Genomic DNA, 19,621 nt, shown 5'->3' on the forward strand with positions numbered 1-19,621 from the left:
ACAAATACTTTGTGGTTTTTATTAGTCATTCTCAGTCATTCCAGAGCTTGCTTTTGCGTTGTCTTTTTTTTCTGTGGGTCATTCTTTTTCGATCCACACCATTAGCAAATCTCCTCAACTGGGATTATGGCTCCAAAGGGATTTAGGATTTCTACGCACCTCACACATGTTGCAGTTGCAATTGTGTGCTGTATTTCCTCCTCTCTTCTCCCTTCCTGCCACTTCTGAAGCTTTCGAAAGACTCTGATAATTTCGGCACTCCTGATGCTGAACGAATGGCACAGAATTGAGATAAATTGCAGATTTGAAAATAAACTGCTGCTGCAGATTTTTTCTTTCCTTGTGGGTCTTTGCGATGGAGGAATATTAAGGAGAAGGCAGCGCAATAAGGAGGGTTGCTGAAGCAATAACATTACAGGATTATTGACCAACTGTTGATTCCAAACTGTGGCAGTGAGAGGGAATCTTCCTGCGGGCTTTTTGGCCTTTGTATTGTACATCGGAAATGGGACCCAACCAGTGAGTGACACTACGGATGACAAACGAGATGTTGTTTGAATGGCCCCAATAACACTGCGTTTTTAGAAGACTGACGACCAAGGGGAGGATCAGCAAGGTTAAAATTTCCATTATTTCCAATGAATGCCCACAAGAAGCACAGCTTCTTGTCCATTGGCCCGATGTCTTCTGCTCTGATGTGCTCAGCCGCTGTGGCCACAGTTGATGTGCCCGGACCCCCGGCTAAGGGAGCCTTCTCCCTTAAAAACACGGAAAAGGCTGAATCCAAATCATCATATCTGGTAGATGAATTCTTCTGGATAGGCAGCAGCATTGTTGCCTTCTCAAAGTGGAGACTTGGCTACGTGGGTAAGCCAACTTAGACTCACTCGCTTATTGTTCACTTTGTCATTTTTGAAGCTAGATTCTTTCAGACTCAATTATCTTAAATCTTCAGAATTTTTAGCCATCAAAAATGTAACAATACAAATTCATCAATAAGTGTGTTATTGCTATACTAGTTGAAGTGAGGTGCTTATTCTCAGAGGATCAGACTTTAGGATAGTGGCATTTCTTGAATTCCCAAATTGACCATGAATATTCATATACAGTCTTGCTCACCATTATGGGCACCCATGAAGTTAAGGCACATTATGTGAAATCTCTGAAAAAAAGTTGAGTGATACATTTGCATTCTATAGAGAGCCTGTTTTTGACACAAGGGAAATGCTAAACAGCATTTTCAAACATTAAGCAGCAGAAGATGTGGTGAATACAAAGGACGTTTCTGAGGACAATAGAAGTGTGATAATTCACACTCAAATGTCAAGAACCTTCTTGAACGTGGGTGAAAGAGAAAATTGATGACAAAAGTCTTATATATTTGGTGTAAATAATGAAAAAAAAAACCATCAAGCCTAACATCCAAAGATATCATTCCTGAAATGGTCATGGGTTATGGTGCCAGCAAGTACCATTTGCCTAATACTAAACCAAACAGTGTTTTATGGATGAGGGCTAAGGACGTGTATGTCCGTATTTAAGTCTTTGTGAGCCAGTCTGTGTGCGCACGTGTGTGATCTCTGACACACCTTTTTTTTTTTCCGTCATCCTGAACATACATATGAAACTAAGGAAGAGGCACCTGGTTGCCTGTTGAACTCGCTTCCTGTGTGGCTTGTTCAGACTATGTGCTATGCATGCGCTGGTCCCTCAAAACACTGAACATACTTCAATGGAAACACCTACAACTTATGTGTTATTGTATAAGTATTGTTTTTATTTTGTGAAAAACAGTTGAAATCGCAGCTCCTGAGAACCTAGATCTTAAATACTGCCAGACATCAAAGCTATATGACATACTGTATAAGGCAAACTGGAGGAACACAGCAACACCATGGCACTGGATAAATCAAGGAACAAACCAGTCACAACAGTAAATGCAATGACATTGTTGATAAATACATAAGTATGACAAAGATCATCATGGGAAAGCTGACAAATACAAGTCCCTAACAACTGCATAGTAACTCAAATCACAAGTGTGACAGACCATTTTCAAGTTGCCTTGTAATATTATATGTGATGGTACCAGATAATACACACTCTGCTCAAGTGTCTAACCAAAAGTCCATCAGTACTCAAACTACACCAATTGTTTGACAGCAGATTACATGCAACTGCTCTGCAGTGTAAAGAATTGCACTGTGTCCCAAAGTTCCATGTTTGGCAACCCAGTAACACCATTCATGGCGTAAACAACCCAGGTCACAATCTGCCTGCTGGTCTCTGTTGACATGATTACTCAAAAGAGGTCAGCTGTCGTTCAACGTCCTCAATTTAAGCTCTGTTGTATGTCAAACACTCGTTTGTGTGGGCATAAATATACGGTATGTTATTGTCCTTGTAGTTGTCCTTTTAGTTTATTTATTTATTTATTTACTATGTTGTTATCATGCACAATTGCTGAACCTCAAGATCACCTGCGTGTGTAGGTATTGGGTCAGCGCCATATGGCTGGCAGGCAATCCCTGGAGCTTAACCTGGTTCCCTGATGGTGTAGAGTACCTTAAGGTCTTTTTGGCCCATCCTGTAACGTTGACAGGAGAATCAAACATCTGACCTACCTTTAGCCTCAGCAAGTTACAAAGTGTCTGCTTCCTAATTTTAAGACCTTCTCGTAACCACAACAGCTGTGGGCTCAAGCAGCTCTGCTTTCATGCCGTTCAAATACTTAAGTGTAGATATAGGTCATTTCTTTAAATGGAAACTGTGTCTTCTCAAGCAGCTGGCCAGGAGATGAATCATATCCTTTAAACCACAAAAGCATATGCTTTTTTTTACACAAGGTGTGAGTTTGTTTCGGTGGCTTTAAATCATCTGACCAGACTAGCCAAATATACATTAGGTATCAGTGTTTGAAACTGCTCTACAGTACATGTACTGTATGTGTTTTCTATGCACCCCCTTTGCAGTACGGTTTTTCGATCCACTTATTTTAGATAATCAACGTGGCCCCCATGAGTACATACCTTCGAAAGCAACAAACCTGTAATTTTGATATGATGATTACTTCATTAGGTTTATAATAATAGATACAGTAGTATTCAAGTAATGTCATAGGATGAGTAGCGTCATTGACACGGGCTAGCATAAAGCATGTCAGTGTTGCTCAGCATTTTGTCTAAAACCTGTTTTTATAATGTTCTGGAAAATGACATGCTCATCTTTCTCTAACATCTGTCCATCTGTGAAGGAGTAGTCAAAACAACTTGAGCCAAAGGGTGTTTGTTGCATTGTGATGTATTTTCTGCGTTTTTTGGAAGCAATGTGCATTTGTGTAAACCAGGGGTGTCCAAACTTTTTGCAAAGTGGGCCAAATTTGGTGTGTTAAAATGTAGGGGGGGCAACCTTGGCAGGCGTTCTTTACAAATAACAGCAATTAATTTCAGTACATTTCAGCGAGTTGTTCTGTGTTTAACATTTGCTTTTTTATTTTCAGTTCAGCTATCTTAAGCATGTGTTTTGGTTCATTTGAAACATGCATATCAAAATTGAATTGACATTAAATATTGAAATTGAATATTCACTTAACTTTCACTTGTCACTTCTTTTAACACTAACTTTTTTGTTACAGTTGAACAGAAGTAATTGTACTCCTGGGTACAAATTACATTTGAAACAAAAAATTAAAAAAAAACAATTAAAAAAAATCTTACCATGGCAGTGTAATATTTATAGAAATTTTAAACACAATAAGAAATGAGCAAGTAATAGTCATATCAACAAGTTCAGGGCTCATTTAAAATATGAAATTAGTAACTATAAATGTTGATTGGATTTTTAAATGGTTATTATTCTGGAGTGAAAAAAAAAAACAAAAACATTTTCAGACATCGTAAATGAAAAATGACTTGTCCGATTGAGTGTGATGGGTGAAACTGAGATCTGGAGTGCAGGACAAAGGCCAGGTGTGGCTGTATTGCAGTAGTAAGGATGCGCAAGATGTCTTTTATTTGAGAGTCCGGTAGCCGTGTCCTCACACGGTTCTGAATGTCTTCTCACACAAATACGTCGACCCGAACAAGCTTAGCATTTTCTTACCAAATGCTCGAATCTCTCGGAAACGTATCCTTATCCAGCTGTCAGTAAAAGCTGCTGGTGCTGACCGCAGCTCACTGCGTCATACTGCAGCTCAACTTTCTTCCTTTTGTTGATTGTCGCCAATTTAGAAAATTAGGGGCACATACAGTCAATTACGCAAATACTAATTTGCTGTTCCTAATTGAGCCTATAGATGACAGCATTTAACACACGCAGGTAACAACGCTGCTGCCCAATGTATTCATTCTCCATGCATGGCCGATGACCTGCATGGCCGATGACCTGGTACCGGTCTGTGGATTAACTGGTACTAGGCTGCGTGGGCCACACCCGAAATAATGTTTTGGAACAGTTGAGTCATTTGTGCTTTGTTTGGCTTGTTTTTTGGCGCCGCCTCTGGCCGCTGTTGATATTACATTTTGTAGTGAGAAGGATGGTGTGGTATGTGAACTTACTTGGCACCCTGTATTGAAGTTGCTCTGGGCATTGGGTCAGCTTCAGTATTAATTCTCTTAACAGGCGACGGTTATGCCAGGAAATGTAACATGGGTATCTGAGGTCACATCAGTGTCACTCCACCAGACTATGATTGTCCCCAATTACAGATGAATCACAAAATTGATTTGAGAGGATGCTTTTCATGAATTAGATTCATGCCAGATGCAAAACAGATAAAGAAATCCCATACTAATATTTTTTCTGCCTATTTTGTCTTTTACAGTAAGTGGGGTTATGGATAAATGCAGGCATAATCTTAATATACACGATATAATATATATATATATTATAATATATATATATATATATATATATATATATATATATATATATATATATATATATATATATATATATATATATATATATATATATATATATATATATATATATACACACACACACACAGCGTCTTTTTTACTCTGGGAAGAGGTGCGGAGAAGACACTGCAACTCTTTTGCACTTTTGCTATCATTGACAATAACAGCCTTGCAATTGCTTTAAATAAATCAATAATTAACATATCACACTTTTTTGCATGATGAATGCAACCTATTCATAACTATTAATTTGCCAAACGATGAAAAGTTGATACATTTTTTTAACATAGTTTATTCTGAAATCAAATCAGATTCTTGTCGAACTGCTTATTTTACTGCAGTATATGTATTCATTTACTGAGGCATCACGGTTTTCTCCTTGCTTGCTGGAATGTGACAGATGCTTGACAGTTATTGTAAGGGCCGCATGCCTGCAGCCTTGGGGATTTATACTGTAGCGATCCCAATGCTGAATATCACACCATTAGCTTCCTGTAGAGTAACTGACTGTTTCACTCAAAAATAATGTCAAGGACATACTGAATTGTCTATTGTCAGTGTATCTGGTGATTAGGTTTTTATTTTTAAACCGTTGATGGATTCTATAAAACCCTTTTTTCTGTTGGATTAAGCAGTTTGGCATACATTGGATAAGGTAACAGTGGTGTTGCCTGTCTAATCCCTTTTGTTGTTATTTGTTCTTCCAACAAGCCATGCCTGATGCTTCGATCATAATACAGCTAATGCATTTGCTTTGCACCACCCTATATGCAATTTTACTTCTACACAACAAAATATGGCTCTGTGCTTTCAGCAGTTTTTCTAATTATCAACTTTTCATGCTTTTCAACATTCTGTTTTGTCTGTTTGTTTTTCTCCCCCAGTGGAGAAATGTATGAGCTCCATGCAGATGGGTACCCAGATGGTGAAGCTTCGTGGCAGCTCCAAAGGACTGGTGCGGTTCTTCTATCTGGACGAACACAAATCCTGCATCCGCTGGAGGCCATCGCGCAAGAATGAAAAGGCTAAGAGTGAGCATCGGTTTCTGCGTAATCACATTGTAATCAAACCTGTTTTCATGATACAACTATATGGAGAAAATGCAATATTTTATGAGGCAGGCCTGGCTCATTTCCATGATTTTGATCTCAACCCTATTTGAACTGTTGACATTTAATTTACAAGTATGTGAATTGTATTTTATTTTACTACAACTTAGTGGAGAGCATTGTTTGTAGCAAAGATGAAAAGAACATATGATTAGATATTATGGTGTTTTTAACAGTTTGATGTAAGAAAGCAGCTGCTTTGCAGGTTCCTTATGAAGGCTCAATTCCCCCTCCTTGCTTGCTCTTCTTTCTCTCTTTCCTCTGTATTTAATAAGATTAGGAAAACCTAATTATTAATCAAATTTAATCTGCCTTGTTATTATTTGTAAAGGTACTGTACTGCAAAATGTATTCAAGTACTGGGACTGTATTCAAGTACTGGCACCATATTGTTGAACATTATTAGTTTCTTAATAGACATTAAAATTTTCGAGGTGATTGCTCTATGTTACCCCTCCTATAGTACACAAAAGCGATGAAAGTAGCTTTTTGTGAAAAATGGACTGTACCCAAATGAGTGCGGCTCAGTGTCAGTCTGTTACATTTCAGCACCAGGTGAGAGAGAGAAGAAACCTTGTCCATGTCCAATATGGTAAAATTGTCTCAGTGGAAGTATGCCCTTACTTTTATACTTGCCTGCTGTTCCTCAAGTCAGAATGGCTTTCAAGCTTTGTGGCTTTTGACATTTTACATGAATTATTTAGAAATATCCCACAGATATAAACTGTTTGAACAAGTCAGTAATTTTTAAACAGCATTTAGTCCGGCTAATCATTCATCTGCCAAGGATACTGCGAAAACCCCGCAGGTGTCAATGTACTGTAAGTCATATGTCACCCTGTGGTGTTTTATTACTGGAGAATCATCACCCGCCCTTGCCTCTTATGAAAATCACACTACTACTTCTCTATAACTCGGTGTATATTTTTGTATTATTTATGAGTTACACTGTGGAAAGAACACTCTACTCATAGTGAAAATCACATGGGAGGATACGATATACAGCAGCGGCATCTCAAGCATCTCATTGAGACTATGTTATGCACTGGTGAGGCTAGTTTACGTTTTCTGCTAGCATGGTGCATAAATTGAATGTTCACCTACTGTAGAATCGTGCAATACGTGTTGAGTAGTGCAGTATGTCAGCAATGTTTTATTCTTGTCACGTAAGAGTGGACTGTGGTTATTCGCAACAGATTGAAAACTGTAGAAAAATATCTGTTGTGCATTACACTGACTTGCCAAACAATAAAAATGTTTTCACATAAGCATTGTCCTTAAAGTCAGAGACTTTCCTCATATTTCATCAAGTCAATAAGATTTGTATACTTCTCTCTTTTTTGTTACAGTCTCAATAGATTCCATTCGGGAAGTGTGTGAGGGGAAGCAATCAGAGATATTCCAGCGTTATGCAGAGGGCAGCTTTGACCCCAACTGTTGCTTCACCTTGTACTATGGAGAGCACATGGAGTCCCTTGATCTCGTATCCGGTACCGGAGAGGAAGCCCGTACTTGGATCACAGGCCTCAAATACCTGATGGCCGGTATCAGTGACGAGGATAGCCTGGCCAAGAGACAACGTACTAGAGACCAATATCCTTTTCCTCGTCGGTATTTTGCTTGCTGACTTGATTTCATATTACTTTAACCATCTACTTTATATTGCATATGCATAAATAGACATTTTCAGATTTTGTCCAGACTTATATAGCAGCATCGATAAATAAACACACTTTCTTTAACTCCTCTGGATATCACGTGGCTCAAACAGACCTTCACAGAAGCTGATAAGAATGGTGATGGGAGCTTAAGCATTAGTGAGGTCCTCCAGCTCCTGCATAAACTCAACGTCAACCTACCCCGACAAAAAGTCAAACAGATGTTCAAGGTAGATTTCGTTATATGGATTTTGTCGTGTCTTCAGTTTGTGTCATTGTTCGTTCTGTAGAAATATTTCTAGAATGTTCCTGAATGTTTGGTTGAAAATGGCAAAGAAAATGCATTTTCGATTTTCATCCCCAAGAGAAGCAAAGCCGAAACAATACGTCCAAAAACCACCAAGCGTATGTCTAAATTTCATTCAAGCACACAGGAGAAGGAGGCATTATTTGGTAGGCAACTACTTTAAAGCTTTTTCAGCAAAGAAATGAGCAGTCGGGCTTCCACATTTTTCCTAGGAATCAGGGTGGGTGCCAACCAATTGCAGGGCACGCAGGGACGAATGACCACTTATACTCACAAACACACCTGAGGGCAATTTGGAATGTCCAATACACCTACCATGCATGTTTTGGGATTGTTGGAGGAAACCGGAGTACCTGGAGAAAATCCATGTATGCATGGGGAGAACATGTAATCTCCACACAGAAAGTCCAGAGCCCTAATCAAACCCGGGACCTCTGAGCTGTGAGGCGGACGTGCTAACCAGTCTTCACTACACTGCCTGAAAGTACTTTGATATGTGAATTAATTAAAACAAATGGTCTATGTAGTCATAGCCCATCAACTAGGCTCCGACGACCATGCTTGTGGAGAGTATGTCTGTGAATCAAAATAATTATTAAACCTGCATTTGGTATATAGAATTTGGATAATATTTAACTTAAAATTGGAGCACATTTAAATAAGTCCTTTTAGAGAAAGTCTTGTGAAATAGTCTTGTGAAAGGTCAAGTTTTGACAAAACAAGGGAAAACGTACCAATTGTGGAGGCAATTTGACCACTTAAACATACGTAGTGCTGTAGCAACTCATGACTCGGCCACCGGCTCTTCCCTTCAGTAGGCTTTGTACGTTGCCTCGTTGAGCACTATGTTCTAACCTTCCGCTCACAGAGCAGAGAGCCTGCTAACTGGACTTAGTCCAGGACCATTGACGGGCATCCATATGGCGCTATTGTGTTACAGATGGCTTCTAATGCAATGTAAGGTAAACACAAGACACCAATCTGTCCCGGGGTGTTTTGATGAAGATTTGTGTGTTTACAATCTCAACTCATTCCTTGGCTTAACCTACTTACAGTGGAGCACCTGTGGAGTTGATCCCATTCTCACTTTGAAGACTATTACTGCCAGTTCCCTTGCTAATCTACTCACAGTTTTGAAGGGCTGTACACAGTGCATAATTTATTTGCTTGTCTACACACTCATTTTGATTTGAAACTAAACAATCACGTAGTGGTTGTAGACATTAAGTTTATTTTAAATGGTTTCACAAAAATATGCTTACCATTTAGGAATTGCAGTCATCTTGTGTAGAGTACCTCTACTTTCAGGCTTTAAAGTATTTGGTCAAATGAGATGAGGCGTGAATTTAATCATAATGTGTAAAGGTTTATGCAGCGGTGACTGCCTGAAGTTGGGAGCCCATGGACATCACTAAATTATGAGTTTGCGCCTTGGAGATTTCTTGCAAAGCATAGTACAGTGCATAAATAGTGCACTCAAAATGGGTCGAGTTGTACTTTTCTATTTCTATCATTCTGACAAAAAGTGGTCATTGGTTTAGTCTGTCTATTTTTTCTGTGTTTAAATGTTACCAGTGGACAAAGTCAATGACGATCAAGCATGTTTTCTGCTAATGAATTGACTCATTCATATAAAGAGTACCCCATAAACCTGATGGTTTTATAGTTGACTGATGTTAATTTCTCAGATAAGCGCAGTGAAGCAGAGGGCTGCGCTGCTGCTATAGCGGCCAGAGCCATCTTCAGCCATTCTCAGCTGACCCATACAATTATGCAGAGGGCTTGATCTAGCTCTTTACATTATTATGAATGAAATATACATTATATTTTTAGACCAGCTGTCTACATTGTGCTGATGTGAGCCATAGCCTGCATACGGTTTACAGTATATCGACTTTTTACCAAAGTGCCACCCTGCCAGGCATCTCTTCAAGCCACTCTTTCTGCTGCGCTGGGCTGCCCAGCTTTCCAATTTAGGATTGGCTGGCAACTGCGCCAAGGCTTTCATGTGCTGTCTGCAAAATGGAGCCCTCAAATTGAAGGAGGTGTATAAAGTGTACCGCACCCCGTGAACTGTGGTAATGGGGATAATGCCTTGCTCAAGGGCACCTCAACATTAGCCAGCAAGTAGAAATCAACAACTTGTTGCCATCACTTTCATGCTTAAAAGAGTGGAGGCAGTTTTTGAAAACTTTAAAACATAAATCAGTATACTACGTTTGTATTCTTCAAATGAAAATCTGACTGAGACTGTAAGTAGTGAAATATTTTTCGACTTACATGGTCAAATGATTTGCAGAATCAATAGAAATGCATCCCACCAATGCCCTCCTAAGATTCTGTAAAACCTAACATGGAGGGAAATTTTTGAGTCAGAGCTTTGCCAGTGTCATGAGAACACAAAATAATGAGACCACTGTGTTTTTTTCAAATTGTGTTTTACTTCGTTACAGCCAAACACATTTTCATATTGGGGTTATTTTTATCATACACAAGTTCGACTCAAATCAGATTGGAAGAGTGGTTAGCACATCTGCCTCACAGCTCATAGTCCCGAGTTCAATTCCAGCTTGCTCTGGTCTTCCTGTGTGGAGTTTGCATGTTTTCCCAGTGCCCGCGTTGGTTCCATTGCACACTCGGGCTTCGTCTCACATTCCAAAAACACGCATAATAGGTGTATTGGACACTGTAAATTGTCCTTAGGTGTGATTGGGTGCGTGAATGGTTGTTTGTCCCTGTGCTCTGCATAAGAATGGACGGATTGATCTTTCTGTTTTTTTTTTCTTCCTCTGGACTTGGTTGAATCCTCACCTTGTAGCATTGCCCTATTCTAAATGTGCCCCCCCCCCCCCCCCCCCCCCCCCCCACACACACACACACACACAAAAACAGGCGTCTCTACTCATGCTTTGTTAAACAATTTAGCACAGCGGACTTGTCGTTGAGAAGGAAAAGCTCTGTTGGAAGAGGCAGCTACAGCAATTCTTACTAATGAAATAATCCATATTAGCTGCTGAACTAAAACGCAGAGCAGAAGCCTGCTAACAAGTTAAGTGCCCACTTCATACATAATGAATTGGAAAGAGCAATGCGAGATTGATGTTTGGTGTCCAATGAAAGTAGTTCTCCAACTGAGCATTTGCTACGGTCTTATCTGTGGAAGATACATTCTCACTAATAAGATTGCTTCTGAAAAGAGTTCCTCCAGCACTGATACTTGAAAATGTTACATGCTGGCTGGCCATTCTTTGTTTTCAGAGCGGTTTTATGCTAAATAACTTGACTTGCTTCTATGCAAAATAGTATAAAAAGTTTGCACAAGATGACAGAGCACAAATTACACCCGTTTACTTACACCTGCTGTTGCAGGAGGCTGACACTGATGACAACCAAGGAACTCTGGGGTTTGAAGAGTTTTGCTCCTTTTACAAGATGATGTCGACTCGACGAGACTTGTACCTACTCATGCTCACCTACAGCAACCACAAAGACCACCTTGATGTTGATGACCTCACACGGTTCTTGGAAATAGAGCAAAAGGTACTATTGCACGTATATGATATAATATGATATATGATATGATATTACATTATATATTTTTTTTTACAAGTACACATGCTTGAGACATGTTGCAAGAGCTAGGTGTCGTGACTTGGAGACTTTTTATTTATTTTTTCTATTTTTATTTTTTTTAGTTCTTGATGTTTGATTCTCGGGTCTTTGATTTTATCACGTAGGGTTAGGCATGGCATTGTGTCTTTCAGTTATGAGAATCGAAAAGCCGACATGTCATAACAATAAGTTGTCAAGCTGTAGTCCTAATTTCCTTACAGTTGTAGTTATTCTGGTCTGGATTTCTTTTCAAACACTTTTATTCCTTCACTTATTTCTTTTGTGTCCTTCTGGGTATTTCTGCCCATGTACTTCTGGAACTCAAGTCACAGCCAGTAGTTGACGGCGCATACTTGTTTGCATATTAAGTTGATTTTCCTTTACTTTCAAGATAGCATCCCATAGTCTCAGCCACATTTATTTTGTAATTAAGGCATCATACAATAGATGCCATTGTTTTAAAATGTTTGTCAACACGTGTCAGAATGTGGGAGCATGCTACCCTTCCATCCATTTTCAAGAACCTCTTATCTTCACAAGGGTCACAGGCTCGCTGGTGCCGATCCCAGCTGACTTCGGGCAGTAGGCGGGGGACACCCTGAAGTAGTTGCCAGCCAATTGCAGTGAAAAGATCACCACTGTGCCAATAGTCTAAGCAACGGTGATAAAGTGACAACTTTTCGGGTAGTTTGGCTGGATATTAACAAATGTGTGAACATTTCAAAATTCACCAAACCACGGTGTCAGCAGTCACGCCATAATGATGGCCCAGTACCTGCCAAAAAAAGTCAGTGTTACAAACATTACCTCACCTTAGCTGACAGGTGATTTGAACTGATTTAGAGCTGTTCTTTCCCTTACTGCCCTCATTTTTATTTCCACCTATTTTAGAGTGAATAGTGACTTACCTTTGTAGAGGTTTATATCTCTGACTTATGGTAGGGTGAATTACATAACCAACTTCAGCGTGCACTGTTAAAGTGCAGTTTGCTCTTGGAAAATGTTGACAGCAAGAGGTCCCACATAAGGGAAATTTCCAGTGCCCTTGCCACACTGGAACCATCTTTGTAAAGCAATTTCTCCTCTCCAATAATACCCACTGAAAAAAAAAGGAATTAATAAGCATGACTGCAAGTTGTTCGTTAAACAGCCAGACTGTGCTCCTTCCTCTAATTAGCACTCTGGCATGGCTTTTTAAAGATGCAGAGTCATTTTTAAGAGAGAATGCTCTGTGAGCAAGATATCAGATTTCTTAGATTATAGGGAAATGTTATTCTTAGCATCTGATCTTGAGATGGAAATTGGAATTTGTCAGTAATTGATACCATTTTGTTACATGATACAGTATATTTTGTAATGCTGAGGAATTGTATCCATTTCTTTCTTTCAGCCATTTTCTGCCCTTGTCTGTCAAACAAGAAATAACATATTAATTGCAAAGTTTGAGTGTTATCACATTTGTTTTTAGTTACAGTAAACTAATTTCAAATTTGTCATTTAATTCTTTCTGCATGCTTATTTGATCGTGTTGGCCATAACCAGACAGGCTCCTGTCGTAGATGTAAGTGAAAGTTCAGAAGGGTAAGGAAGACGTGAACATAGAAAGTGGGAATGTCAGTCTGCTGAAAGGTGAATCTAAAAAAAAAAAAACAACAAAAAAAACCACACCCAATAGCACCTTTTGATACGGCATGATGCATATGTAAATGAAAATAAAATTCTGGTCGAGAATGTTTTTTTCTCAGAAAACAATTAGGTGATATTAAAAAGATTAATTTGATAAATTACATAATTTAATCAAATAATCACTTTCTTTTTTTAAATATCTTGACAGCATCAATCATGATCATGTTTGGCAACGCAGAGAATGCACTGTACGTCCTGAAGCAGTTTTATCTGTATTTGGAAACCTGTGTTCCGGTGACCCGAATGATAAGAGTATAAAAATTCCATCCACCCATCCATCTTGGCCATCAAACTAACAACTTTGATACCCACGGGCATGCTTGAGCCTTACCCAGCTATCTGAGCCGCAGGTTGGGTACAAACTAGTCTGGTTGCCAGCCTATCGCAGGACAAGTATAAAAATTGTGTAATTAAAAATGGGGGCGGGGGGGGGGGGCAAGTTACAATTGTGGGTCCTCTCCTCAGCAATTTGGTAGTTGGTTGAAAGGCACCTTGGGAATTTTCCCAGAAAACTTCACAATTCACCAACCGATGAAGGCAGCAAAGAAAAATAACATCCAGCTTTTCAGTGATTTCCCTGTTTATCCCTACTTTCAAATTTAGATTAATTGATGATGCATCACGAGATCCTGTGAGGACAGACAAAAACGCACAATGAGAAATGGCTAGTGACTGACCTAGAATTGTTTGACCTTGTTCAAACAATCAATACACAAGGGTATTTCATTCTCCACAGTAGAAACCACAGTGAAATTTGGAACGTTGGCAGGGTGACAGTCATGCATATGTGTTGCCCTAAAAATAATTTCCATTCCTTTAAGGTAGGTTCTAGATACATGCAGATGCATTTTTCTGACATGGATTAACATACTTTATAGATGCCCAAAGTGAGCAAGGACCATTGTCTGGAGATTATCAACAAATTTGAGCCGTGTTCACAGAACCAGAAGCAAGCGGTTTTGGGTATTGATGGTAAGAATACTGTACTTGTTCTTCGATTTATGCATTGTGTAAGGTTTTGCGCTCAGTTCTCTGTCTTTTCATAAAACCCAGCAGGATTGTTACCTTCTTAAGCATTTGCTCCCTCCTCTTTTTTTTCAGAGGTCTATGCTTTATACTGGATTTAAAAAAAAATATATCCTTATACATTTATGTAATGTAAGTGCAGTATCCCATAAATACAGTATACTGCAAATCACATTGTAACTGTGCTCATTTATTTTCTTTCCGTGTTTGAATTTGTTATCATTTAATCACAATTTTAATTTTTCACTCTAAGTTTATCATAGAGGAATACAATACTGGTTTCTCCTGTTCAGTTCTTCATCCTTATTCTTCAAATAGTTGCCATTAAAGGATTGTACTTGGACAACCAAAACTGGAACATTTGATAGAAAATGGACAACTTTGATACCCAACAAATCATGATAATGTTTTCTTCATTATCCACTTATCATTAGAAAAATAATGACTTATTATTTTTTAGAACATCAACTTGACCGTTACATGACTCTATGTCAGATGACTTGACTATAAGTCAGAAAACTTGCACAAAAACAAAACGTGGATTCGTTTGTTTTTTAACTGCACATATTTTTTTTTCAGGGTTTACAAATTACATGCGCAGCCCTGCAGGAGATATCTTCAACCCAGATCACTACAATGTTAACCAGGACATGAGCCAGCCACTGTGCAACTACTTCATCGCTTCCTCGCATAACACCTACTTAATGGGAGACCAGCTCATGTCCCAGTCCAGAGTGGATATGTATGCCTGGGTTCTGCAGGCTGGCTGCCGCTGTGTTGAGGGTACTCTATTCCTCCTGTTCTTACTTGTACTGTTCAAGGATAGTTTACATACTGATGCAGGCATGAACAATTACATGAATAAAATAATATAGGAGTTACAAAGTAATTAAATGACATTGCACTGAAGGTAAAACTTTAAAGACGAGGTTCAGACTGCAGCCTGAAGTGACACCTTTCAGGTTTTTTTTTTTTTTTTTGCGCTTATCTTACCTGTATCTCATCTTTTGATGGCAGTGTGAATTACACAGAATAGGTTTTTAAAATACGACCCATGCTAAAAGATCAAACATGTATCAGATTTAGCACCACATAGCCTAGGCCTAGTTCACATTTGAAATAATCTGATTTGCGTCATTCACACTGCCATCAAAAGATCAGATACATGTCTGACAGAGGCGGAAACATTGGAATTGGGCCTCTTCAGGCTGCAGTGTGAACCTAGCCTAAAATGACTACTGGAGAGACTTAAGTTAATTTTGAACCAATGTTTTCAGGTATTGTTATTATGGTGCACTTGTTTTTTATTTTACCAAACTGTACAAATAACAATAATATCATCCTAACTAACTTTAAGCTTTGTCTATCCTGCAATACATGACCACCTTTGCAATTCTCAAAGTTATAATGTAATTTGCAATTTGATCTTACGATAAAGAGGATAATAACAGTGCATTAGGCGATGCGCAGATCAAAAAGTACAAAAGAAAATTGTCAGAAACGTATTCACTGCTGGCGGTTTTAAAGTTTTTGGACATTTTGAATACCCACACAATATCAGTAATTATCAATATACCAATTCTACTGAATGAAACCATAACGTTTCTGCCTTTTTCCGTTCTTTTATCATCAACTTTAGACAAAATGTATACATTCTGTCATTTCTCTCAGTGGACTCTCAGAATGTATTGATTTCATTTCTAAAGAGGTGCATCATTGTCATTTACTGTTGGTTGTGCATAAGTAAACATGTTTTCACTCTAGACATTTACAATAGAGCAGAATCAGACATTTCCCAACTGTACAAATGTACGTACGGTATTGACATGTGGCAGTGAATGCGATTGCTTGTAGTTTTATTGATTTATTGATTTATTTGGGGGGGGGGGGGGTCGTGACCAATTTTTATTTTATTTTTTTTTTGTCACTGCTACTTGTCAATACCGTATGTACTTTTTTGTCAACAAAGGTGGGTTGGGAAATATCTGATTCTGCTCTACTGTAAATGTCTACAGTGAAAATATGTTTACTCATGCACGACCAGCAATAAATGACAATGATGCCCCTTTTTACATGATTAAGTTAAAAAAACAAAAATATATATATAAATATATATATATAAATATATAAATATATATATATATATATATATATATATATATATATATATATATATATATATATATATATATATACATTTTTTTTTAACTTAATCATCTGATTTACTGGCTTATCAGTATTTTTCTTGCCAAATATCATGTTCAGCATAAAGAAGAATGTCTGCAATCAGACGGGCACGAGAAAAAAGATATCAGCAGACCCTCCTACAAGCAAGGCATGTTTTATAATCTAGCCATGGCTCTAGGCTAGATGTGTTTTTTCTGTATTGCATGTACCTTGGGTACACTGTGTTGTAAAGAATTGACATACTATTCAATTGGAGCTAGAGCATTTGGCTTTTATATCAGTAATTTTCAGGAAATGAGATGTCATTTGACAGGATTACGTGGCACAAAGGACATTTTGAGGCTGTATTTAGGCCTGACCACAACTCATGTTTATACAATATTGGCTTATGTTTTGGTTTTGAAATGAGCTGTTCCTGCATTTGAAATAGATTATCACATCTCTCTTGTTCACAGTGGACTGCTGGGATGGACAGGATGGTGAGCCCATTGTTCATCACGGCTACACTCTTACCTCCAAGATCCTCTTCAAAGATGTTATTGAAACCATCAACAAATATGCCTTTGTCAAGAATGAGTATGTCATACCACACACTGTTTTTGTGTCAACCTGCAACAGCGTGTAATCGTACACATACATACATAAATACATACATACATACATACATACATACATACATACACACACACACACACACACACACACACACACACACACACACACACACATACATACATACGTGTAAATACTGTATGCATGTGTATGCGTATATGCATATGCGTATGTGTATACATATTCTTCAGAAATCCCAGAAATGCTCATAAGAAACATGAAACAACTTATAAGAAATGTTGTTCGATCCACAATAAAAAAAAAATAAACAAGCAAAAATGCATACTTCAAAGCAGCAATAAAATCAGCAGATAATGATTGCCAAGTGATGAAAGTGAATATTTAGAAGCAGTTTACTGACATATATGTAATGATGTTATCTTTGGGAACAACTACTTCCATAAATGCTGCCTTTATACCTCAAATGCTTTGTCAACCTTGGAGACCAGACGGCCTTTATAGAGTAAGTGAAGCGCATAGATTCCTAAAATCTATGCTAAAACTCACAGGTTGTCAGTGAAGGACAGAAGAATTAGTGTAATATGCTCCTGCCCTTTTGTGGAGGTTAAACACCTGGCTGCTGCACTGTACCTGCATTGTAGGTGTCCTATTTTCTTTCTACTAACACACATATACAGTGCATTACAGGTTAACCATATTCGATTATGCTAAGATTTTTTTTTCACTGATTTTAAAAGCAGTAGGATTGTGTACTTGTAAAATAAAATCCTCAGAAATAATGACTAAACACCCCTTGATTGCACGGCACAAAAAGTATTTGTAGTCACATTGACACAGACATTGAGTGTGGACTGAATCACGTTTGCTTGCATAGATATCAGATGAATGAATTTGCTTCTACAACTATTACGATATTTAAATTATAAAAATAAGTAAATAATAATTGTGTGTCGCAATAACTGCAGTAGTAATTCCATTTTACCATTAAAAATATTAATTATAATTTTGGTTTCACAGCTTCTATATTATTCTCCAACAACCTTTGGTTAAAAAAAATAATCTAAACTGGGTCAAATGATTGACACCTTAGAAAAAAAGATTGGTTCCTTTTCCACTGAATTTGGGTTAAAACAAAAAACAAACTCATAAAGTGTGTTGTTTTGTGGGAATAAACAAACAAAATTGGCATGTTTTATTCAAAATGAGTCAAAAAAGAGGGGAGTTATATTGTGGCTTATTAACTAAGTAAATAACCTGCCTTACCTAATAATCAAATTTTTTACACCACCAACGTTCGTGGGTAACATAAATACAACATAAAAGTTGGGTACAATAACCCAGCAAAACATCCAACTATTGTCTTAAATAAATAATCCAAGAAGTTGGGTAGGTTTCTTTTCCACTAAATTTGGTTATGATTGAACCTACCGTTTTGAAAAGTGCATTAACATTACAGAAATACAGTATAAAATGTGATTTTGCGATGACCAACACTGTTAATTTAGGACAGCTGTAGCGTAAGACTTTTGTGTATATATTTGTTAAACATTTTTATGTGGCACAAATGCAGCCAATAGAAGTATCTCTGATTCTCTTCTTAGTCTGTTTGTTTCGACTGTTAGAGGCTTGTGGCTCAGCAATGATATCACTTTCGCACTTTTTACACACGATGTAATGTAGATTTTTGCGCCAGTTTGTTACTGTCTGTATGCATGCATGATATATTGTAAAACATATCCAAAGGCTGAGATGCTGTCATGTCACAAGTCAGCAAGCATTTTTGCAAGAAGAGCCCAGCACCCCAAACCCTTCACCCCCACCTCTCTTTCAAGATAGCTGCATCAGAAGGTGATAATCCCATTGACACGCACACAGTCTGTATGATGTGTAGGAACGCTCTATTTTTAGAGAGAAATGCAGAGAAATACCCCATTTGCTGCAATTTTCATCTTTTGGGGTTTTTTGAAACATTATCACGAGCATCCTATTCCACTAAAAATCAGTCAAAAGAAATTCAAAGAAAAGGATGCCTTTAACACCAAAAGGCAATCAGATATTCTTGTGACCAGGTGACTTTTCAGAGGGCTGATACAGACAAAATTTGAATGAAAAGAATTGGCCCATATGCTGGCGTGCACAGGATCTGCATATAGCGCATGGATCACATGGTACATTAAAAAGGACATTTGTCCAGGTAATAACATTGGCAGAAAAAAAATAAATCTATTCTTTTTCTCTTTTTGTACTGGAGGCATATAATAAGACCCTGTCAGAGTACATCATCTTTCAGATGCCTTCTTTCATTCTGCTCTGTTGAAGAGTTTTACTGCTGCCTCTAAATGAATACATTTGTATTGATTCAATTCATTGTTTGCAATATTGCATTTCGCTCTCTTAACTTCCGTTCATGTATAGGTCCAAATAAAATTGAATGAGACAATAATAGCACATACACTCCGAGGACTACTAGTGATTTATAAGTTAGTTACAGTTGGTGTAAGGCACAGCTGAGACAAAAAGAAACAGTAGATGCTGAAGCAGACT

General features: G+C 38.0%; 1 protein-coding gene across 1 annotated transcript in view; it reads left to right on the forward strand.

Annotated features, from left to right (window-relative positions):
• Window positions 1-201: 201 nt before the first annotated feature.
• plch2a (phospholipase C, eta 2a) overlaps window positions 202-19,621 on the forward strand; it is a 39,127-nt gene continuing 19,707 nt past the window's right edge. The window contains exons 1-8 of the mRNA XM_088436829.1: window positions 202-867; window positions 5,804-5,950; window positions 7,378-7,621; window positions 7,787-7,916; window positions 11,363-11,533; window positions 14,170-14,263; window positions 14,897-15,100; window positions 16,960-17,080. Of these exons, the coding sequence (XP_088292955.1) occupies window positions 639-867; window positions 5,804-5,950; window positions 7,378-7,621; window positions 7,787-7,916; window positions 11,363-11,533; window positions 14,170-14,263; window positions 14,897-15,100; window positions 16,960-17,080 (1,340 nt within the window). The 5' untranslated portion in view covers window positions 202-638. The remainder of the gene's footprint in view (window positions 868-5,803; window positions 5,951-7,377; window positions 7,622-7,786; window positions 7,917-11,362; window positions 11,534-14,169; window positions 14,264-14,896; window positions 15,101-16,959; window positions 17,081-19,621) is intronic.

The sequence above is a fragment of the Hippichthys cyanospilos genome, chromosome 2 (genome assembly GCF_059441005.1).
Source record: "Hippichthys cyanospilos isolate Australia breed blue-spotted pipefish chromosome 2, RoL_Hcya_1.0, whole genome shotgun sequence".
Lineage (NCBI taxonomy): Eukaryota > Metazoa > Chordata > Actinopteri > Syngnathiformes > Syngnathidae > Hippichthys > Hippichthys cyanospilos.